The sequence below is a fragment of the Marmota monax genome, unplaced genomic scaffold (genome assembly GCF_021218885.2).
Source record: "Marmota monax isolate L192 unplaced genomic scaffold, Marmota_monax_Labrador192_F-V1.1 WCK01_AAM20220418_F8-fsc00008, whole genome shotgun sequence".
In the NCBI taxonomy this organism is placed as follows: domain Eukaryota; kingdom Metazoa; phylum Chordata; class Mammalia; order Rodentia; family Sciuridae; genus Marmota; species Marmota monax.
In genome coordinates, this window is record NW_026694432.1 from 11,958,060 (window position 1) to 11,981,296 (window position 23,237).

Consider the following 23,237-nt stretch of genomic DNA (forward strand, 5'->3'; position numbering starts at 1 on the left):
GCTGTAGGAAAGATGCCTCATCTCCAGGAGACCCAGCACTCTTGGAAACCTGCCTTCCAGAGGAGGGTCAGGGCACAGCATAGCATGGTTCCCTTGGGAGGCAGGTCAGCTTGCCCCCCACCCCCCATGAAGATGATCACCTCCTGAAAGGGCTCACATTGATTTTTATTGATGTCTTACAGGTAAGGACATTCCACTTATATTTCAAATTTATAACTGTACACAGCATACACATGTCCCCCCACCTTTGGGGAAGGGCGCAGAAGACAGGGTGGGGACAGAGGCCCTGGAGCCCTGGCAGGGGTGGTGGGGCAGGTAAACAGAGTGGGTAGAGGTGGGTTTTAAGAAGCATCTTGCTTACTGACATGAAGCCTCACGACCCGCAAGGGGTGCGGATGAGGCCTCATTGGCTTACGGGAGGGGTGTTGGAGGGCAGGCACACGGTGCCCAACTAGCCGGCCATGCCGGCGTCCCAGGGACGGGGTGGAGGTGGGGGGCCCTGCCCAGGCCTCTGTTCCCCCAGGCCTCTCTCCCCGCCCTCTGAGAGAAAAGAGGGTTTGGGCCTCAGCCACGGACCAACGGCCTAATCGGCAGCGTCTCCTTAAACGAGATACAATGTGCATCAACGGGGCGATCGCCTCTGGCCCACAGGGCAGGCTGCGGGTGCCACGTGCGCCAGAGCCAATCCTACAGGATCTTAGGTGGGGTCCCTTCCCTACTAGAACTTTCCCTCTGCCCAGCATCCAGGCGGCCTGGGGGCTGGCTTGGGAGCCCCTTGCGGGCCACGCCGCTGGCTCACTCAGTGAGGTGCTGCGACTTGTAAGAAAGGATCTCCGCCGCCAGCTGCTGGGGGTCCAGGAGCTGCGGGAAGCGCCCCATCACGGCCTCCACCAGGTGCGGGGGGAAGACGCCACACAGCTTGGTGTACACACTGGCCCGCTCCTTGGCCAGGCCCCCCGCCCCGCCCCAGGGACCCCCGCCAGCCCCTGGGCCCGGCACCGGGGCCTCCTGCAGGACTGGGGTGGGTGGGGGCAGCGGGTACGGCTCAGACCAGTACTCTCGGGACTGGAATGCGCGTGGTGGGTGCGTGTAGTCAGCAGGGACGCTGAAGTGGCCGGTACCCATGGCCCGTCCAAAGGCAGGGAAGGCAGGCACAGCCTGGAGCTCGGACCCATAATGGCGGTAGCCAGAGTAGGGGCCCTGGGGGGGTCCCGGCTCACCAGGGCCTCCCGCCCGAACCCCCCACAGTTCTGACATCTGACTTTCCAGGGAGCCGATGCCAGAGTCCAGGCAGTCCTGGGAGATGTATGGGAGCGAGTCCAGGGTCTGCGGGAGCCAGTCTGTGGGCCCCAAGTGGCCGCTGCCTCCGCTGGGTGGGCGGCCCCTGCCCGCAGGGGCAAAGGTCTGCGTCAGCCCCTCCTGGCGGGGCCCTGGGGGTGCTTGGGCCCCCAGCTTCTTTCCCTCCTGGCTGCTCTGCTCACCCTCTGCAGGCAGAGAGCCAGATTGAGAGGAAGTGGAAGACCGCTGGCTACTTTTGTCCTTGCCAGGGGCCCTGGGGGGTGAGAGGAGGGCGTTCGCACGGAGCTCATCAGCCACCGAGCGCTGCGGGCGGCTGGGCCGCTCAGGGTGGAAGAATCGGCACTTGACCCCATAGGTGCATTTCCTCCCTGCAGAGGGGAAGGGAGGTGGGCTGAGTCGGGCAGGAGGTGGTGGTGGCAGGGAAACTTGGGGCTGGCTGGTCCCATGATGGTGCCACCCAGGAGGAGGCACCTAGGGCACAGGTGAGGGGAGGGCAGAGCTGGGTCTCACCATAAGGGCACGGCTGTTTTCTGTGCTCAGAAGGAAGTGGCTTCTTACGCAGGAAGTTGTCCAGGCTGGGTCCGTGCCGGCCCAAGGGGTCATCCGGGGGCATGAACCTGTAGAGGGCAAAAAGAACTCTCAGGAGTGGGAGACACAAAGGGGGACTTCCAATTGCTGAGGACATCCAGCCTTGCTGAAAATCCAGCCATAAAACTGGGGCCTATCTTTAGGACAGAACAGTGCCAATGTAGAAGGGGGATGCCCCAGCCCAGGGGCCACAGCTCAGGGGCACCTAGGGCAACTCCCAGGCTAGGATCTTTCCAAGGTCATCAGGAAACCACAACAGGTATCCCAGCCTCGGGCTGCTTTCAAGAGAAATAGTGTGCAGCTGGACAGGCTGTCCTGGACGCTGACCACATCCTGTCTCAAGTGCTACTTCTCCATCCCTGAATCAAAGAACACCCATCCCACCTAGTCCCAGCCGGATATCTGCTGTCCCTTTCACTCCCAAAGCTGCCAGGAGCCCAGGTGGTGGCTCCCAATGGCCATAGGACCCAGCAGAGCCTGGTACCAGCCCCACCCTCCGGGCGGCATCTCTGGCTGCCTCCCAGAGCCAAGTTCATTGGGTCCCCCAGAACATACTTGTCATTGACAAAGGAGTACATGAGCAGTCGCTCCTCGATGAAGCGCTTCCACTCCTGCCGTTCGCCCTGGAGGTCCCGGTAGGTGTCATTGGAGACCACAACCCCATCCGAGTCGTAGGCGAGCTTCACGATGAAGCGGTCATCATAGCATACCACCCGCTTGCCTCCCACGCGCCGGGACGGTGTGAACACCAGGATCTTCTTCTTCTCCAGTTCCCGCAGAATGTGCTGGTCTGGGGGTGGCAGGGAGAAAGTCAGGGCCCACTCAGGACCCAGAACCAGGCTACAGGGCTCCCTAACCTCCCAGTGGCCAGGCTCTGGGGCTGTTAACCCACATTCACAAGGGTGGATACCCGTTCTGCAGAGGTTCCTGCTGGTTTGCTGCCTGAAGACTATGGACACCTGAGCCCAGCCTGCAGGGGGGCTCTGGGCACAGAACTGGCCCTTTGGCTTCTCACGCTCTGACATCAGGCCTGCTCAATCAGAGGTGGTTTGGCTTTGTCTGTCGACCCAGCCTGTCCTGTAGGGGTCCATGAAGAAGTGTCCTGGCTCTGTCCCTGGACAAGGGACAGAGTTTCTGGCAAGGCCAGAGTTCCCTTTGGAAGGGGCCACTCCTCCTGGAGCTCCCAGCCAGACAGCCAGCCCCTGGATCTCCAGACTCCTGGAGAAACGGCGGTTTTAATCTAGGCGGGGGCTCGAGAGCGTAGCAGCCGGGGTTAGCACAGGCTGACACCCACCAGGCACCAGGAGAGCACCTCTAGATTAGCTCACAGGTCCACAGCAGGTGGGAGGAAGGCTCTGTACCAAACCCTGCCCCACCCTGTTTTTCAGATGAGGAACGAGATTTAGAGCAGGGCTTCGGGGTCCTTGCCTGGGTCACAGAGCCAGGAATGGACAGTCAGAATGCCAGGCCTCACTGTCCTGGCCCAGAGCCCTCAGCCCTAACCACTGAGACACACGGCCTCTCTGCCACTGGGGATGCTGAATGAGTGACATGCCACCAGAAGGACGAGGGAGGCACCCAGTATCTAAGGCAGAGGCCTGGACAAGGTGATATCTAATGACCACTGTTTACAGCAGGGTTTTGGGGATACAAAAGCCCCGGAAAGAGATACTGATCCCTGGTCTCTAAGTCTAGAAGTTGTCAGCTCTGCCCAAGGGGTCCCTCTTGAGGAGAACCAGGGCTGTGGGACAGTGATATTGGTCACCTCCAGAGGTCCCACATACCTGTGATGGGCACGTCGGGCCGAGGCTGCTCCTTCCTCCAGGACGGTACGAACACTGTGATATCAGTGTGGCCCCGCTCTAGAAACCAGGTCACAGCCAGTAGGATGCCCCGGCAGGAGAACACCTCCTTGTTCCCGTGGCTGGGGGGAAGGAGGGACAGGTCAGCCCACAGCACCAGCTAGCTGGTCCTCACCCTGCAGCAGGGCTCAGCCCGGGTCCTCTGCCTGTGGGCCCAAGGCCTCTGTTCCTGGGCTGGTTCCCACAAAGCCTGAATGGCCAGACCAGCTGCGGGACTTTCCCCAAGATTCCATCTGCCTAAAGTGGGGATCCACCCAGGAATCTGGCCGCACTGGCTCCCCGCGGAGGGGAGGGTCAGGCACTTGCAACACACCTGGGGGTGGGGAAAAGGTGCAGGGAGATTTCTGGTTCCTGCCCCACCCGGAGCTTCTGGGACCACGGGACACAGATGTGCACTGGCAGACTGAGTCACCTCCCTCCCTGCCCCACTGCGGCTCCTTGTCAGCAGCCAGAGGTGGGGGTGGGGAAGAACCAATCGGCTAACCAGGGAGAAACCAGATTGTTCCGGATTAAAGTCTGGCCACGCACACAGCCTAGGGCAGGGACCCCAAGGGTTCAGGGCAGGGGCTGGTGCTTCCACCCTTCCAGGAGGGACAGGAAGTGACGGCAGGAGGTGCTGGCTGGTTCCCTTTCAGTGTGAAAGTGAAAGGTCAGAGCTTTTCCTCCCAAAGCGCCAGCTCCCGGCATGGCCAGGGCCAGCCCCACGCCTCCTCACAGTGCAGGGAGGGTGTGACCTACAGCAGAAAAATGGTCAGAAAGGGGCTGGAAGGCTTGGGGATTCAGACTCCCAAAGAGAACCCAGACGATGGACCTCCTCCCTGCCCTGGTCTGAGGGCAGTTCCATACAAATGCATCTGGACCCAGAAGAAAGCCTGGAGGTGCTGGGCTGCTATGGCTCAGTTTCTTCAGCTGAGAAAAGGGCCCAGTGGCCTGCAGCTTTCTTAAGACGGATGGGTCAGTGACACAGGTTTACACTGGCTTGAGGCCAAAGACTGGCAGAGCAGAGATTCCCTGGGACTTCCTGGGAGGGCTGGAGGGGGCACTGGGGCTTCTTCCCCAGAGGCCTGCCTGTCACTGGCCCCTTGGTGACAACTCAGACTCTCATATTTGGCAAATCAAACTGAATAAATGTTACGCAAAAGAGGCAAGTCCAGGGTCGACCACATCCTGTGGGTGGCTTGTTGGGGTGATAGCTGGAGGCCCAAGAGAAGGCAGGCGGGAGGTGTGGGGTGAGGCTGGGGTTCCAGATGCCGAAGGTCTTGCAAATTGTAGGGGAGACAAAGTCCAGCCTCAAGGCAGCACTCATCCCCATCTGCTGTCCCCTAGTAGCCTGCTCATAATAGTAAGAGTTAACATGTATTGACAGCTGTGGCCTCGACTGCTCTAAGTGCTTTACACTGAACCATCGGCAAGCCCATGAGGAGAGTACCATAGTGACCATTCCCTTCCCTTTTCTTAGATGAGGAAACTGTAGTCCAGAGAGGGTAACAATCACTAGGGTCACACAACAATAATGCAGAGATGCAGACCCGAGCCACTCTGTGGATGCTTGGACAGGTTCAAGGACAAGCACAGACTCTGATGGAGGGGAAGGGGCAGGGGGAGGGGGTTCTGAGCTCCAGTGCAACAGCTTCATCCTACAAGGCTTGCTACAGTAAAGGAAAGGAAGGTTCCATGACCTACCCAAGGTCACCTGGCTAGTGCTAAGAGTTGGAAATTGAACCCAGTTTGGGGCCAGTGAGTTGCCTTCCTGTCCCTAACAGAAGACCTGGAGTCTATTTGGGAGGAAAAAAGCTTCAAACGTGTTTGCACAAAGTGTGCGTGGCGAGAGAAGAGCAGGTGGGAGTGGGAGGAAGGGCGTCTCTCCTGCTCTTCCTGCAGGAACACAGGTTAGGAGACTGCTAGGCTTCCCTGGCTGGCCAGGTCCCTGGTCTGTGGTCCTCACAATGCCCCATGCTGCCCCCTCACGCTGTCCCCTTCCCTGGGCCCTCTGCACGGTCTCCCAAGGCCTGGATGTGGTTGTTCCCAGGCTCTGCTGCCTGTCCCAGCCACACAGGTGTGCTGCTCACCTGCCTCCCTCTGAACACATGAACACACTCAGGTATGTGCTTGTGCCTCTCCTGGCCAGCGTCTTCAAGCCCTGGGACCTGGTGTCCTGCCTGTGGGCACCAAACACCCTGGTGGGGACATCTACTCTCAGCAGGTGGAGCCCTCCTCTTCCTGCAGTGGAGAGCTCCGTGGACTCAGGAGACCAGACCTCTCCTCACCCTCACTGAGTCCTAACTGCCCAGGAGGTCAGGGCCCCCCAGCCTGGCCAAGGAGACTGATAGGATGTGTACGTGGGAGCCTCCAGCCGCTGTTCCTGCCCCAGGACAGAGGCAGGGCTGGGCCAGCTCCCCAGGTGAAAAGACCTGCCTGGGCTGGGTCTGATTAGAGGAGAAAAATTCCCTTAGAAGGAAACAGAGGTGAATTTCCCCACGATTTGCATATGGTGGGGGCTAGCCAGCCTGCCTGCCCCTGGGGGGAGGGGGCATCAGGGCAGGAACCCAGCGACAGCTGAGACAGGAAGTGTGAAGCTGGAATTCCCCTCCTGCCACAGCCCCAGCTCAGAAACCCCCGGCAGGCGGGCAGGCGGGCAGGCCAGCAGGCGGGCGGTGCTATCTGTCTCCAGGGTCAGCTCCCAAGTGCCCCCACTGCTGCCCTCCTCCCAGGCTCCTCCTCCTTTTACCAGGATACAAACACACACAGCACATGGCTGTCCCCAGGGCTCAGCCACTTCTGTGGGCCTGAGGCCCACAGGGGCAGAGTCATAGGCTCATCCTAGCTCCTCAACCAGGCTCAGGCTCGAGCGTGAGGGGACCCGACCTTCCTGTGACCTGCCTCCCTCTGGCATGGAAGCCCCCTTTTCTCGGCCTCCCATCCAGGACCTACCCAGTTCAGGAATGGGAATGGTGGGGAAGGGGCTCCCCTGCGTTTGTGATGAGCTAGGCCAGGACCAGCTGACAGTGGCCTGCCCTGCTGGGCTGGAGCAGGAGGAGGGCAGAGGCTGACTGGGAGAGTCCTCAGGGAAGCGGGGAAGGCGCTCACACCGCCTCCCGCCCTGTGTCTGGGGTCTCCCCGCATCCCTGCCAACAGGAACTTTTCCTGATGAGTGATCCACCCGTCCTGACTCACCAGCCACCTCGAAGGGAACTGGGAGAAAGCAGCAGGGAAGGCGGGGCCACAGATCCAAGGGAGAAGTCAGGAGCAACCCTGGCCTCATCCTTGGCTCCCACCCCTCGCCACGACCCGTGTGAGCACATAGGGGGCCACAGTTAGGGGGTTGTGTGCTGACTTTGGCTCTGGGAGCCCCAGAGACCAGTCTAGCAGAGACTTGGCTCACCTGGGGCCAGAGCATCAGGCCACCCACCCACACCCCATGGAGAATCAGAGCCAGCCTTGAGGTCACTCCAGGTCACAGCCCTGAAGGTCTCAGTAGCTGGGCCTGCTTCCATGGGAGCCCAGGCCTGGGACAGGAAGGCCTCAGAAGACCCAGGCCCTGAACAGTAACAACAACTCCTGTTCACTGAGCACCTGTGACTTTCCAGGTGCCATGCCTTTGCTCTCACAATGACCACCTGAAGCAGCAGGAGATAAAGCCCAAAGTGGCTAAGTAACCGCTCCCATCTGGAGCACTGGCGCTCACAGGCAAATCCCCAGCCGCCACGGTCTCGCCTCCTGTTACAGGCGAGGAATTTAGATGGACATGGCTGGCCTCAGGAGACCCAAACATAAAGTGAATTCTGGGGACACAGAACCTGAATTCCAATCCTTGCTCCACTAGCTACCAGTAGTGTGACCCTGGACAAGGCTTTGAGCCTGAGTTTCATCCGCATGACATGTCACAAGGCTTAAGGGAGCCTCCTGGCGTGAAGTAGACCCTCATAAGGGCTTTCCCTTCCTCTAGCCCAGTCCACCAGAGAAGTCAACTCCTGTCTGAAAGCTCCTCCACCTGAACAGCAGGGACAGAGACACCTCTCCACTCATCTCCACAGAAGTGACGCGTACCTCATGGCCACGTTGCTCCCATCGATGACCACTGGCCTCAGGTCACTGCCCTCCTTGTCCTCCTCTGGGAGTGAGGGCTCCAGGCTAGGGGCCTTGGGAGTGCCCCCACCCCGGGGCACCAGAGGGAGCTGAGGGCCGGGGTCTTGAGAGGCCTGGCGCTCATGCTCGGAAGCTGCGCTATGCTTCACCAGCTCCCCCAGCACTGTGTTGGTGTCTGCCTGGACCCCCAGCTTCTGAAGGACGCTGTGGATCTCAGAGGATGAGTAGCCCAGCTTCCGGAAGAAGTCCACCTTCATCTGTAGCTCCAAAGCTGATGCCTCCTCTGGGGTGGGCTCCCGGGCAGGCCGGGGGGTACCCCGACAGCTGTGGCTGTCCTCAAGCCCCCACAGACTCATGGTGGGGCTGGCTTCCTGGACGGGCCTCTCTCCTCGGGTGCCACTCATATCTCACACTCCTGGAAGGCACTTGTCACAGCTCCTATGGGACAACACAGGGTTAGGGATGGGGAATGTTGCTCTCATCCCCTCTCCTGCCTGCCCTTCCCAACAGGATGAGGCAACACTGGACTGGTGACACTACGTCGGCTCAGGTGGTCCCCTCAAAAGCTCTCTCAGCTAAGGATTATCTTTCCCATTATATAAAGGGGGAAACTGAGGCACAGGTGCTAAGAACTTGCTCAAGGTCTTCCAACTGTTAGCTGGTGACGCAAGAATTTGAAGTTAGTCTGATTCCACCCCCAAGCCCAACCCCTCACGCTAACACGGGGGGGGGGGGGCAGAAGGCAGGGGCGGGGCTCTCATACGGAAACCTGGGCGGGAAGTGAGCTCGGGGATGTGGGGGCCACGGGGCCAGTGGGCTGGCGGGCCAGGGTGGGGGGCTTCCCCGTTGAGGTCATCGCCTTCATCCACCCGCCCGCCCCACACTCAGGACCCAGGCCTAGAAGGGGCAGGGCCGGGGCCAGCCTCCCGGGCCGCGGGAGGGCAAGTTTCCGGGGTGACCCACTGGAGAAAAAAGTTGCTGGGAGACTCTGGTTGGCTCCCGAGCGCCGGTGACGCGGAGGCTGTCCCGGTAGAGACCCGCACTGTCGCGGCGCTGCCCCAGGACCTCGGGACCCTCCCCGGGGCTCCCCCAACTTGAGCTAAGTTGGAGGGGGTCTAGAGGGGCCGGGGAAGCCGGACCCCGCCGCGCCCTCCCCGCTCCCTTCTGCCCGGGCCCCGCCGCGCGCCTCACCCCGCTGCGCCCCAGCCGCGGCCGGCGGCGGATCCATGGGGCCGAGTCCCCGGCGCCTTTGTACCGCAGGGGGCGAGGCAGGTGCTTTAAGAACCGTGACGCGGAAGCCGGGCAGGGCCGTCGCCCCTTCCTGCTCCGCCCCCCGCGCCCGCCCCGCCCCCGGGCTCGGCCCCTCCCCCAGGCTCGGCCCCGCCCCGCCCCGGGCTCGGCCCCGCCCCCGGCCCCTGCGCCTCGCCCCGCCCCGCCAGTGCAGGGTCGGCGCGCGCAGCCCCCTACGCACTGACCGGCCCTGCGGCGGCGTGACCTGCCCGCGGGCGGAGCGCACAGGCCGCCGGCATCCCCTCTGCGTGAGGTCACCAGGTACGCGCACCTGTCAGGTAAGGGCAGACGGAGGTGCGCACCAGCAGTACAAGAACAGGTACATTTTTCTTCGTTCAAATTGAAGAAGTTAAAAGGATGCGCGCGAAATGAATCTGGTACGCAAAGGTGGGACCGTAGTTTTAAAGAGAGGTACACCCAGCCAGGCACTTCTCAGATGGAGCCAGGACTCCCAATGATCGGTCGTGGTTGAAGCGGTTACCCAGAGGCGCGCCACACCCAGGATCAGGTACACTTTTTCTGAGGTAAGCACCTTCTAAAATAGGCTGATGCACAACGAGTGGGAGAAAAACCAGGGAAAGAAGGGACATTGACACCAATCCCCATCTGTTCATGGAAGGATACTGTTATTTATGGCCCCACTGGAGGAAGCACCCACCCCCTCCATGAGGATGCCTATAGGTCCTGGGTCAGTTGGTCATGATTCCTCACGTGTGAACAGCACTTTACAGTGTCTACCCAGGGGCTTTTATAAGGAAGACAGAGATTGTTGTGCGCACTTGCCTTTGGGAAATTCAGAAAAAGCTAAATCGCCCCAGCTAGAGAGACTTGGAACCACTGCATCAGTGCCATCTCAGGAGCCTCCAATGGCCCCGGGTAGGGGGAGCTGACTTTCAGTCTGGGCGTGCTGGGGGGTGGGGGCCATAGAGAATCCATAAGCAGCTAGAGGACAAAGTCTCCTTCGTGCCATCCAGTTGTCTTGCAGATGGGGACACTGATGCCCAAAGAGCTCAAAACTAAGTGCTTCTTACTCTGTGCTGGTACTTTAATTATGTCATCTCAGCCTTCTCAAAAGCACCTGTCCTGTAAGGGCACTATTTTGTTATAATAAAAAAAATATGTATTATAAAAGACACCATGTACAACTGTACAGGTACAGCTTAAAGAATAACAGTATTCACTTCAAAAAACCCATGCATTTATCATCTAACTTAAAAATACCAGTACTTAAGCTGGGCATCACACGCCTGTCGTTCCAGCCACCTGGGAGGCTGCGGCAAGAGGATCTCAAGTTCAAAGAAGCAACTTAGCAAGACTCTGTCTCAAAATTAAAATAAGAGCAGTTTTTAAAAGGGCTGGGGATGTGGCTCAGTGGCTAAGCGCTACTGGGTTCACTCCCAGGTACAAACAAACATACAAGCAAACAAGCAGCCTGTACTTTTGAGGCCTTCTGGGTGCCCCTGGCAATCTCCTTCACTCATCCTGAGGAAACCGCTTTCCTGGATTGGCACTAGTCGTTCTCTGGCTTTTTTTAAACCACCTTCATATAAATCGTTCAATACTGTACTGTTCTGTTTTTCTTTATGTAAATAGAATCACTCTAAATTATGTGCTTCCTTTTTTAATATTTATGTTTATGTGTAGTTGGACACAATGCCTTTATTTTATTTACTTATTTTTATGTGGTGCTGAGGATCCAACCCAGGGCCTCACACATACCAGGTGAGCGTTTTATCCACTGAGCTACTACCCCAGCCCCGTGTGCTTCCTTTTTCACACTGCATGTTTTTAAAAATCCATGTCTATTACCTACCTATAATTTATTTATTTTACTACTGACCAGTACTCCATTTTGTGAATATACTCCTGGTTATTTATCCATTCAAAATATAAGTTTAAAATTTTTTTTTTCTATTACATGCCTGGGTTCAACCCCCCGCCCCCCACACACACACATTGAGTCCCTTTGATATTCTTGATGTGTCTTCCCAGTTGCAGAGTTGAAGAAATAATGGCTCATGGGATTAGGAAAGGTAAGTGCCTTGCGCAGGGCCCTGGACTCCTGCTCATGGGGAGGCCGCAGGAGACCACGAGGAGGAGGGGGGCATGTGCATGGCGGGTCAGGTCTGAGGCTGTCCCTTGGGCTTGCCTGACCCCACCTCATTATGTACTTTTTTTTGTGCCTTTGAAGACCCCAAGTGTCCCCCTCTCTGTGTCTCTCCAGTCCCCAGGACTGTGGAGCAAGGGGACACAGGGCCAGCTCTGTGTCAGAGTTGGGCACACACAGTCACTGCAGCTGGGCATGGTGCACCTGTGTCCCTGTCACCGCCCCTCTTGTGGACCAGGAGAGTTCAGGGGTGGCAGGCACTTACTCATTGCAGCATCTGCCTTTAAGATGGGAAAAATATTAAGTGATGTGTCCAGGTTAATATAATAATGAGACTAATAATTTGCCACAGTGATCATGCCTCACGTTTGGAGAGGGCTTGTGGGGTGGGCACTGTGCCAGCCCTGGAAGACACTTTTCCTTTGCTTCTGCTCTCAGCGGGAGTGCCCTCCCCACCCCACCTGATGGCTGCCTGGCCAGTTCCATCAATCTTTCTGATGATGTCACCTCCCCTGTGAGTCCTTCCGGGACTCCTGAGACGCTGGAGATGCTGAGCGGCTTCCTCCTGGGGCTCCCGCTGCACCCTGCTTGTGCCCTCCCTACGTGCTGAATTGCTGTGGCCAACCTCGGACCTCCTTCCGGCCAGGACCGGGCTGGGATTCCACCCACGCTCCAGGCCCCATGCTGTCCCGCACGTGCTATGGGAGCTGGCAGGACTGGGCCATGAGTCACATGCCTCCCTGCCCTCTGCAGTCTCGCTCTCTTCCTGCTCAGGCAGCTTCTTCCTGAGAAGCTGAAGCTCTTCTGCAGAACCCAGGGCTGCTCTGGGGAGCCCCTGCTCCACTGAGAGCTGGAGTTTGCAGACCTTAGTCCCATCCCCAGGAGCCCTGTGGACCCAATGGTGCTGACCAGCGTCCCGCCCACCTCTTGCACCTCCTTCTTGGAGCCTTGGCCTGCCCGTTCCTTCCTGGAGCTTGCCTGCCCTCTGGCCACCTGCCTGTGCCCAGCCAGCCGTGGCGAAGGCTACAGAACTCCTCAGCTGGTCACCTCTTAGGGTCTGTGAGTGAGGCTGGACATGGGAAGATCCCAGGAATGACCTCAGGCAGCTCAGCCTGGGGAGGGCACCTGGAGCTAGGCCACCTCTGTCTGTGGAACGCCCCCTAACTTAGCAGAGAGGCTGAAGAATTCAACAAGGGCTCCCGGACCTAGGGAAGGGCTCAGGCCCCTCCTGTGTTTTAAGGCTCTTTCTACATTTTAAAACTATTTGTTGTGAGCTGGGTGCAGTGGCAAATGACTGTAATCCCAGCAGTGGCTCGGGAGACTGAGGCAGGAGGATCCCAAGTTCAAGGCCAGCCTCAGCGATTTAGTGAGGCCCTAAGCAACTTAGTGAGACCCTGTCTCAAAAAATAAAAAGAGCTAGGCATGGTGGCGCAGGCCTGTAATCCCAGAGGCTCCGGAGGCTGAGACAGGATGATCACGGGTTGAAAGCCAGCCTCAGGGAGCTAGGGTTGTGGCTCAGCGGTAGATCGCTCGCCTAGCATGTGCGAGGCCCTAAGTTCGATCCTCAGCACCACATATAAATAGAGGTATCATGTACAACTACAACTAAAAAATAAATAGATATTAAAAAAAGAAAAAGAAAGAAAGCCAGCCTCAGCAAAAGCCAGGCCCTAGGCAACTCAGTGAGGCCCTGTCTCTAAATAAAATACAAAAGTGGGCGGGGATGTGGCTCAGTGGTCGAGTGCCCCTGGGTTCAATCCCTGGTACCAAAAGGAAAAGACCAAAACCAAACTTGTCAAACCGATCTACAAAAACCGACGTATGTTTTGAATGGTAACTGAGCAAATGAATTCTTTGGATCGTGCACTGGAAGGCGGTGCAGTATTGCATTACCAATGAGATGATTAGAGGACTTGACTTAGAAATATGCATTTCCTTTGACAAATGTCTGATTCTGCAGCTGGAACAGGGGAAAGGTGAGCCTGGAGCATCTTGTGGTGCCCAAGAGTTTAAAAGTTGCTCTGAGGGCAAAATAATTGAGACCATGAACTGAAAGGGCCCCCAGGGGACAATGAGCAACGGAACAACTAGGAGAATATTGGATTATAGGATGACCATCCCTGAACCCAGACTGATAGGAATCAAGTACTGAATGGATAACTAACAGGGAGGGGAATGCCACCGTGACTCCTTCCTAACAAGAGTATGGAAAGGACAAAAGGCCACAACTCTGCAGTGGACTCCTAACGGACAGTGTCTCAGCCAGGGCCTCCAGGGAACGTGACCGGTGATAGTCAAGTGGACGTCACGTGACACCCTTTATCCCTTGTGATGTTATGTGACCCGAAGGGGAACTTCACTGCTGTGGTGTCAGAGAAAAGCACTGGACGAAATCCAAGTTAAAGAACAGTCTACAGCCGGGAGTGATGTTGGCCGATCCTGTATCAATGAATCCCATGTCGTGTGCAATTATAATGCACCAGGAAAAGATAAGAACAAGCACAGCCTAAGAAGGACCCGACCAGGACTCCTCAACACCGTCAAGGTCGTGAACAGCACAGAAGCCAGGAATGGTCACCGACCAGAGGACTCTGAGACAGGCTGGGTGGGTGCAGGAGGGTGCCCTGGGCTGGTGCCCGGGACGGAGGAGTAAATGCTAAGGGACCCCAGAGGCCCTGGAGTCGGCTCCCGGTGATGTGCTGAGACGGCGTCTCTGAGTCCCGACAGGTGTTCCCTGGTGGTGAAGGATGATGACCTGGGGAGCCGGGTCTGGGTGAGGGGTCCCCGGGACTCTCTGTGCTGTCTTTGTAGCTTTTCTCTAAACCTAAAGTTCATCCCCAAATCCAAAAGTTTATTTGGGAAGTGCACACATAACGTCCTGGGCCTCTCAGATGGTGTGTGTGGGTGACGGGCCACCGTCTCTGTCCAGTTCTGCTGGTGTGCATCCTGTGACTGACTGTGATCCCATCTGGGGAAGACCTCCAAAGTCTAAACTTGAGATCTTTTTGTCCAGGGGTCTCTGGCCAGATGACCCTCCGGCCTCCCCTCTTCTCCCTGTACCCCCCGTTTGGCTGCCCCCCACTCCCTCCTTTCCAACCCTAGAATCCGTCGGCTGGAGTTGGAAAGCCCCGTGGATACTGATTAACCCGGAGCTGGTTTATGGTTGGGGAGAAGTGGGGGTGGAGGGAGGGCGGCGAGAGCCGGACCCCTGGCCACGTGCCAAGTGACTTAGGCCCAGCTACAAAGGGGGGAGCCAGGCTCTCTCCATGTCAGGCATCCCTGGGGACCTGGTGGGGACAGTGCTTCTTGGGAAGGAAGGGCAGGACAGCAGGGGCCAACAGGGAGTGGACGCTGTTCCTTGGACTTTGGGGTGTGTCTCCTTCACAGGTGAATCCCACCTGGTGTGGAAGCTCTGGGAGGAGGTAGGTCCTAAAAGGGGGCCAAGAGTTGAGTGTCTGTCCCCTGCCACCCCTACCCAAAGCCACTGCACCCAAGGGCCAGAGAGGACCCGGCAAAGGCCTGAGCATGTGAAGAGGGGTTGGGTCCCGTCTTGGGGTCCGAAGTTCCCTGGTCTGCACTGGGGGACACAGCGTTGGGGACATACTCGAAGCTGCCAGAGAACCCCCTGGCCTTCCCTGGGACCTGGGGCCTGGGGGCCCGGGCTGCGGGTGCTGGGCGCACACTCCTGCCTGCTGGCCTGGGAGGCGCAGTGCCCGCCTCAGGGCTTCCCCACCCACGTCTCCGTCCAAGGCCCCACCACAGCCCCTCCAGGCAGTGGCTCCCCAAGGGTGGGCCCACCTCCGTGACCTCTCCTCCCCAGGACAGGACTGGGCGCAGATGGCGGGAAGCCCTTGGCGTCATTCAAGTGAGCAATAGCAGCTGCAGGACATTCCTCTGCCGCACCCTCCCCTGGCCTGGCCGTGGACGTCCCCCCCGGTATCCACCAAGGGCAGTCACAGGCCTGGGGACTCCAGGGTCCCCTGGGGTCTTCAGGAAGCCAACCCTGAAGATCCCCTGGGAGTGGAGGACTGAACCCACCGTGAGGCCGGATCTCGCCGCAGGGTCAGGAGCTTGCTGTTGGCTGGGCTGATGTCAGCCATGTGGTCAGAGCGGCCACTCACAGATAGGGTGGTCACAGCAAGTGCCCCACAAGATCCTGGGGAGCACTAATGTGCAGTTCACAGGCTGGTCACAAATCCCACGGTGCATGCCTGTAATCCTAGGAACTTTGGAGGCTGAGGCAGGAGGATCAAAAGGTTGAGCCTCAGCAACTTAGTGAGGCTCTAAGCAACTCAGCAAGGCCTTGTCTCAAAGTAAAAAATAGAAAGGGCTGGGATACAGCTCAGAGGTAAAGCACCCGGGGTTCGATCCCAAGGACCGGAAAAAAAAAAAAAAAACAAACAAACACAAAACCAGAGATCTCACTGGCTGATGAACACGCCACAGCGAGAGACTGACAGTACTGGGGAATTTCCTAGCTTATTATCTGGTCAGAAATGACCCCGTCCCAGGGGTGGGGCTTAGCTGGCTTAAGCAAATCAGAAAATCTCATCTTCTAGGCTCTAGAAATTGGTCCAGAAAAGACAACATGGCCCAATTTAGGCCAATCAGAGCTAATGAATCTCAATGCCGGGTCTCTTCTTCAAGCCAACTGGGAGGCACACTGTTTATCACTAATTACAAATGACAAAAGCAAGTAGTGCCAGGAATTTCTGGCAGCTACCTAGGACACATCATAGGAGGTGGAGCCAAAAGACAGACAGAGCACAGATCCTTGGTAATTCGCTGCTGGATCAAGCTTTGCCTGAAGCTATCCCGAGTGCTAGGCTTTTAGGTTATGTAAGCTCCATAAATATAGCCACTCACAACCAAAAATATCCTTTATAATGGTAACAATGATCACTTGGTAATTGTTAAGCATATAGTAATTACATAAATACAGCTTGGGAGATAAAAACCTTACAAACTATGAAGTCTGTATTTGGAGATAATTAAACAGACTGAGTGGTGAAAAGTCCAGCAGATTGCTGGTGTAGTTCAAGCTTAGTGTTTGGCACATGGTTAAACTAAGGCCCAGGGAAGTTATGAGGCTGGTTCAAGATTTTTATGGCTGCTTGGTAAGGCTTCCTGTCCCTCAGCCCACCAATTCTTGATTTTTGAATGATAACTGGAATGTTTGAATTTCAGTGCTTTCTCAGTGAAATCATCACTCCGTGTTTTTCTTTCCTTTGAGAATGGCAGTAATTCTCTTCATTCCAAATGGGGAGGCAGAAGCCCAGAGAGGCTAATAGATTTAGTAAAGGTCACACAGCAAAGTACTGACAGTGTTCCCTGGATGCCAGATGTCCTGAATGTCACTTTGGGTTCAGCCACCTCCACCCCACCCCTTGCCACCTGCCTCTGCCTCCCTTAGGACAGGAGTCAAGATTAGGGGCATGTTGGGGCCCTTTTCTGGCCCTCCTTCTCAGTTGCTCTATAACTTGATGTTCTCTTGAAACAGCCTGATGAAGAGATTGTGGGTAGCAGTAGATGAGTCCCTTCCCCTACCTTAGGAAACTTATGGTTATAAGAGAAAACTTAGGATGTGTGTGTTGCTAGAGGCTCCAAAAGGGAGGCCAGCTTAGATGAGAGGCTATATGCATGAGATTCTGGCCTCACATCCCTACAGTCTCAGCCATGGCACCTGCCCTCTCTTGAACCCCAATCATCTGTGGCTCTCCAGCATTTTCAGTAGCCACAGGATTGATGTTCATGGCTGCTCTGGTGATGCCCTGCATAATTTGGATTAGGGTCTGCATGGTGCCCTCTGAAGTTGTGCAGTTTACAGCTTGCGCGACCACACGGGGCAGGCTTCATTTGCATTTCTCAACGTGTTTGGGTGATCAAATAATTTTCTCAGCAATTGATGACCTTGCAAATCACTTTTTAATAAGAAAAACATTTTATTGGTATAAGATACAGTAGATATATTGATAAATTTATCTTATTTTAGATCATTCTGATCCCAGAAATTGTGTTAAAATGTCTACACGTAGCCGGGCATGGTGGCACACACCAGTAATCCCTGCTGCTGGGGAGTTTGAGGCTGAAAGATCACACGTTCCAGTTTAGCCCCAGCAACTCAGCAAGACCTTTACAAACAAACAAACAACAACAAGAAAAACAGGCTGGAGGTGTAGCTTAGTGTGGTAAAGTGCCCTGGGTTTCAATCCTGAGTAAATGCCCCCCCCCCAAAAAAAAAATTACTGTAGCCAGGTGTGGTGGTGCACACCTGTAATCCTAGCTCCTCGGGGGGCTGAGGCAGGAGGATTGCAGGTTTCAGGCCAGGCTGGGCAATTTAGTGAGACTGTGTCACAAAATAAATAAATAAATAAATGGGACTGGGGATGTGGCTGGGGATATAGTGGGGCACCCCTGGATTCAGCCCCCCATATGGGGCTGGGGGGGAGTTCACATGTAGAAAGATTAATTATTTTTAAGGGCTACTTTTGGTTGTTTTCTATTTAATAAGCAGAGCCTACTGTTTAATAGAATTTAAATTAATTTCATGATGAAAAGCAAGATTTATAGGCAAATGAATTAGGAATAATTGGTCAGGCTTGACTTAAGAGCTGAAGGTACACCAAAGTCATCACTGCAGATTGAACCTTACGTGCTGTGAAATTGTCACAAATGGGATTTATTTGCTTTTAATACGTGGGGGTTTAGAATTCTTGCATCTTGGGCTTCGCCTTTGTGACGGATTTGGTGATTTTAAAAACAAATTTTCTGCTTTGTTTCTAAATGAAGAGATAAGAGAGAAGATATCACTTCCTCAAATGACCCATTGCTGTTCCGAATAGCTGTTATTTTCAAAAAAGATGAAAAGCCCCAAATGGCTATATTTTCCCTCTTTACTCTCCATTTTTGAAGTAGTAGAAACATCTTGATGTTCTTCATAAGATTAAAAAAACAAACAAACAGGTGACACATTAACAACGGGAAGGCATCAAAGGTGCAGGTGTGTTTACAGCCGAGACAAGATCTCTCCCTGTCCTCTCTGTGTGGCTCTCCAGGACATTCGAAGTTTGCAGTTTCTCCTGTGTCTTGCCCAGAAGAATCTTTGCATCTGTGAGCAAATATTTACACATGCACATCCATCTTTCTTTGTCTTTATCTTTATTATATTTTTGTTATTATTATTGTTTTTGGTACTGGGGATTGACCCCAGGGGCACTCAACCACTGAGCCTCTTCCCCAGCTCTTCTTTGTATTTTATTTAGAGACAGGGTCTCACTGAGTTGCTTAGCGCCTCACTAAGTTGCTGAGGCTGGTTTTGAACTCACAATCCTCCTGCCTCAGCCTCCCAAGCCACTGGGATTATAGGTGTGTGCCACAGAACCCAGCTATTGTTATTATTATATTTTGTGGTGCTGGGGATGAAACCCAGGGCCTGGCACATTCTAGGCAAGCTCTCTCCCTCTGAGGTGCACCCCAGCCTGTTTCTCTTTATTTTTATACAAATGAGGCCCTCTCCACAGCCATCTGCACTGTGCTTTTCTCATTTGAGAATGATTTGAGATCATTCTAATCAGTACACACTACCCTGTTTCAATTCTGTTGTCAGTTGATAAAAACATTCTATTGTAACAACATGCCACGGTGTACCTCGGCAGTGTGTGATGGACAGGTGTCTAGGGTGCTTGTGGTCTTCAGCCATTACAAACACAACTGCAACGTATTCCCCCTCCACTCAGCTCTCGGAAACTGGCCCTAAGCATTGTAGGTGTGCTGGTCAGCTCTCCTTCACTGTGACAAAACGCCTGAGAAAAATCAACTTATAAGGAGGAAAGATGCATTTTGACTCCCAGTTTCAGAGATTTCAGCCCATGGTTGCTTGGCCCCATGGTTACTGGGCCTATGGTGAGGTGAGATGGGCACAAGAAGCTTCTCACTTCATATCAGCCAGGAAGGAGAGAGAGGGAGGAAGGGGCCAGGGCCCATTAGCCCTTCAAGGGCGTTCCCTGTGACCTCACTTCCTTCTGCTAGGCCCCACCTCCTCAAGATTCCGCCATCTCCCAATAGTGGCACAGGCTGAAGTCCAGGCCTTCAACACATGGGGGACAGTTCAAGTCTAAGCTATAGCAGTATCCTCTTGCGCAGTCAAGGGGCCTTGGTTTGCTAGGCTGTGATGATAAAGTACTACCACTGGTAGCTAGAACACCAGAAATGGGTTCCTTATGGCTCAGGGCCTGGAAATCCAAGATACCTTGCACCTAATAAAAGTAAAAGGTGTCTGGCAGGCAGAGCTGGTTCCTTCTGAAGGCTGTGACATAGCTCTACCCTTAGTAATGTCTCAGTGCTTTTTATTTTTTAATTTTGAGACAGGGTGTCACTAAGTTGCTGAGGCTGACCTCAAACTGGCAATCCTCCTGCCTCAGCCTCCCAAATAGCTGGGATCACAGGTGTGCACCCCTGTGCACGATGCCCAGCTCATGGGTTAGGATTTCAACATATGAATTAGTTAGTGTGGGTGATACAATACAACCCACAAGTAAAGTCCCTGAGCTTTTACTTGCATAATTTACTTTTTGCAGTGCTGGGGATGGAACCCGGGGCCTCACACCCTAGGCAAGTGCTTTCTCACTGACCACATTCCCAGCCTGGGATTCACTTTTAGGAAAATATTGCCAAATGACTCTTCATAGAAATTGTGCCATTTCCTCCCCACAGGCAATGATGAAGACAGCCTAGGTCGTGTGGGTGCAGCCCAGCCAACAGCAGGCCACAGACCTGTCCGCCTTTGCCTGTTGAGTAGGAGAAAATGGCCTCTCATGGGTGGGCATCCACCTTGCACAACCCTCCAGGTGAGGACGAAGGCTCCTTTTCACACATTGAAGACCAAGTTACATAGCTTTGGGGACCAGTCTTCTATATCCTTTGCCTGTTTTTCTGTTTGTTGCATGATTGGCCCTTTATCTTCTTTGATTGGAGGAGCTCTTTTAAGATGAGGGAAATGAGCAGTTGGTGATCTTTTTCAAATATTTTCTTTTCCTGCTAGTTGATTGTTATTTGACTTTGTATATTAATTTCTTTTTTCTTCTTCTTCTTTTTTAAACCTGGGAAAATGTTCAGTTTTATGTAGACAAAGAGACCTTTTTCCTTTTATGAAATTGGGGTTTTCTGTGATTTTTTAAAAGAAGTCCTTTCATTTTAAGATTAAGACACAAATTTTCACACTCTTTTCTAACACATTCATTTTTTTTTAAAGGGGAATTACCAGGGATGGAAGCACCCAAGGGTGCTTAGCCACTGAGCTACATCCACATCCCCAGCCCTTTTTAATATTTTATTTAGAGACAAGGTCTTGCTAAGTTGCTTAGGGCCTTGCTAAGTTCCTGAAGCTGGTTTTGAACTCACAATCCTCCTGTCTCAACCTCCGGAGCCTTTGGTGTGCACCATCTGGCCTGGCCACATTCATGGTTGTTATGTGCAGTGTTTTTGCTCCATTGGGATGCATTTTGCCTTAAGATGTAAGGAAGAGACCCCATTTAACAATCCTGGTGGATGGATGCTTCGTGGTTCTTAGCAGCATTTATCAGCCAATGTACGAGAACTGTGATCGGGTACCAGCATGAATAGTTAGGGGATTTACAGAAATATTTTTGTTAAAAAAAAACAAACAAACCAAAAACCTTCCCTGGTGAACTTGTATTTCAGCATCAATGTTATTAAGAATTTTTGTCTTTCATCAGTAATCCGCTATGGGCAGAGGACTACACATTTCTTATTATAATAAAAGGAATCTAAAACTATTTAGAAAGCAAAACTGCCCCAGGGACTGGCAGTGTTCCACGTAGTGACAAAAAGACTGCATTTGACAAGCGCGGAGTCTCCAGAACTGTTCCACTTAACAAAATTAATAAACAAGTATCTATTAATTGGTTCAAATGTAGAAATAGAAACAGACACTAGTTTCTATTTCCAGCTGCAATAAATGACATAATTTCCTGGAAGGTGCTGGGAAACCTCAGGCCTCAGGGGAGGAGGGTCGGGAATCTGCCCCCTTCCTGCCCTCTGCCACCTGGAGTAACTGGCTTCATGTCCCTGGACCACTTTTCTCCTCAGTTATAAAAGGGATAGTAACTGAAAGATGACATCAGGGGAATAAGAATTGTAGGGTCTGCAACTTATGTGAACGGGAGGGGGGCACTTAGAAGTTACAGACCGAGGGCTGGCGTGTGGCTCAGGCAGAGCACCAGCCTCCACACAGGAGAATCGGGGTTCGATTCCCAGCAGTGCCTCAAAAACAAACAAAAAGTTACAAATAAGAAATTCAGCACTCACCCTGAGGGATCTGGGAAGGGACCTTGGAGGTTGAACTTGGCCTGCTTCCTGCAAACGCATCTGTGTTAATAGTGGAAGCTCCGTGGGGCTCCTGGGAGTAGGGACGGCGGCGGTGTCTTCTGCATCTGGCACCTGGCTGGGGTGCGGCAGCTCTGACTCCCAGACTACAAGCTCAGGTGTGCAACAACCTCACTTTCTTCCCAACCTGCCTGAGGTTGTGACGCTGTGCCCCAGTTTCACGGAGCTGCCAAACATCCTGTCTTCAGTCATTGTGAAGCTCAATCCAACTTGCCTCAGCCTCCCAGATAGCTGGGATGATGAGCCTGTGCCAGCACGCCAGGCTTGGTGTCCCTTTCTGAAGGTTCTACCCAGCCTTCAGCTCTCCCCTGCTTCTGAGCTGTGTGTGGGACTTGGAGGGCTTGAGAGGAGTTTGAAGGGCCTGTACTGGGGTCCTGGGACCCTGTTCTAGGCTTCACCCGAGGTCCTGCTCTCTGAAGATGGGCAGTGAGCCAGGGTGACTGAGAGCATCGTGTTATGTGCCAGACAGAATCGGGTTCAAATCCTGCCAGGTCTTGTTTTCCTACCTGAGAATGAGGAGGAGGATAGCAATACCTCCCTCAAAGAACCGGTGTGAAAAATCAAATGTCACAATGTTTGCAAAGAGCGTTGGCCTAGTGTCCCCCACATAATACAGAGATGTGTTCACTGAGGTCCTCTCTGTACTCTTGTTCTACCAGACAGGGAAACCAAGGTCCCAGACACAGTGGCTGGCCAGAGCACAGTCCCCATCCGACCTTCCTGTCAACAGCTAGGCACAGGCACAGAAAGTGCCATCATCTGACTTTCATGTGACTCAAAACTGAAAGCAGGGGCTGTTTTTCTGTTTGTTTATTTCTCCTGGCACTGGGTACCCAGGGGTGCTCTACCGCAGAGCTACATCTGCAGCCCTTTCTATTTTTAATTTGGAGACAGGCTCTCACTAAGTTGCCGGTGTTGGCCTTGAACTTAGGATTTCCTTTTCTCAGCCTTCCCAGTAACCGGGGTTGCAGGCCTGCGCCACAACACTTGGCGGCGGGAACAGGGGTTTTAAATGACCAAAGAAGGTCCCCAAAGCACCCAAACCAGATGAAATGATAGACCGATCCCTCTGAAGTAAATAGGGATGCGATGTCAAATGTAAAGATTTTGTGTGAAAAAGGTTTTGTACGAATGTTCAACCTAATCCTAGGTCACTGCCCCACCCTGCTGTGCTCTCTGGCTGCATCCACAGATGGGCAGGGTGCAGGGTGCAGGGAGGTGACACTGGAGCACTGTGTTCACTTCTGGTTGAACACAACCTATGTTTGAAGAGGCAGGGGAGAAGAGAGTCCAGTTTTTGAAGGAGAAAGAACTGTGTGGAGGAACTGGGGACCCTGACCTTGAAGAGAGGACATGGCACACAGCTGGGCTTCACTGTCACTCACGGAGGCAAGGAGCAGAGAGCCAGCTCTGGCTGTCAGAACTATCTGGAAAGGAAAAGGATTGCTCTCAGAGGTGGAGAATTCCCCGTCCCTGCTGGGAGCCATTAGCCAAGTAAGTATGACAATTTCCTTGCCAGCGTACCCCATGTTGCAGTGACATTGAATGTACTTAACCTTGCTCAAGGACCAAGGCAGATTAGGGTGTTCCCGGTTTTAAGA

At 54.1% G+C, this 23,237-nt stretch overlaps 1 protein-coding gene across 2 annotated transcripts; it reads right to left on the bottom strand.

Annotated features, from left to right (window-relative positions):
- Nucleotides 1-144: 144 nt before the first annotated feature.
- Zc3h12a (zinc finger CCCH-type containing 12A) lies at nucleotides 145-15,645 on the bottom strand. Of its 2 annotated transcripts, none has more exons than XM_046468807.2 (6): nucleotides 15,271-15,645; nucleotides 7,797-8,273; nucleotides 3,672-3,811; nucleotides 2,443-2,677; nucleotides 1,810-1,916; nucleotides 145-1,667 (listed from the first exon to the last, which is right to left on the bottom strand). In XM_046468807.2, exons 2-6 carry the CDS (start codon nucleotides 8,237-8,239, stop codon nucleotides 796-798), a joined length of 1,797 nt encoding a protein of 598 aa, XP_046324763.1. In that variant the 5' UTR covers nucleotides 8,240-8,273; nucleotides 15,271-15,645; the 3' UTR covers nucleotides 145-795. The 2 variants fall into 2 exon arrangements, with proteins under 2 accessions (XP_046324763.1, XP_046324762.1); XM_046468806.2 differs by lacking the exon at nucleotides 15,271-15,645 and adding an exon at nucleotides 9,027-9,165.
- Nucleotides 15,646-23,237: the final 7,592 nt, after the last annotated feature.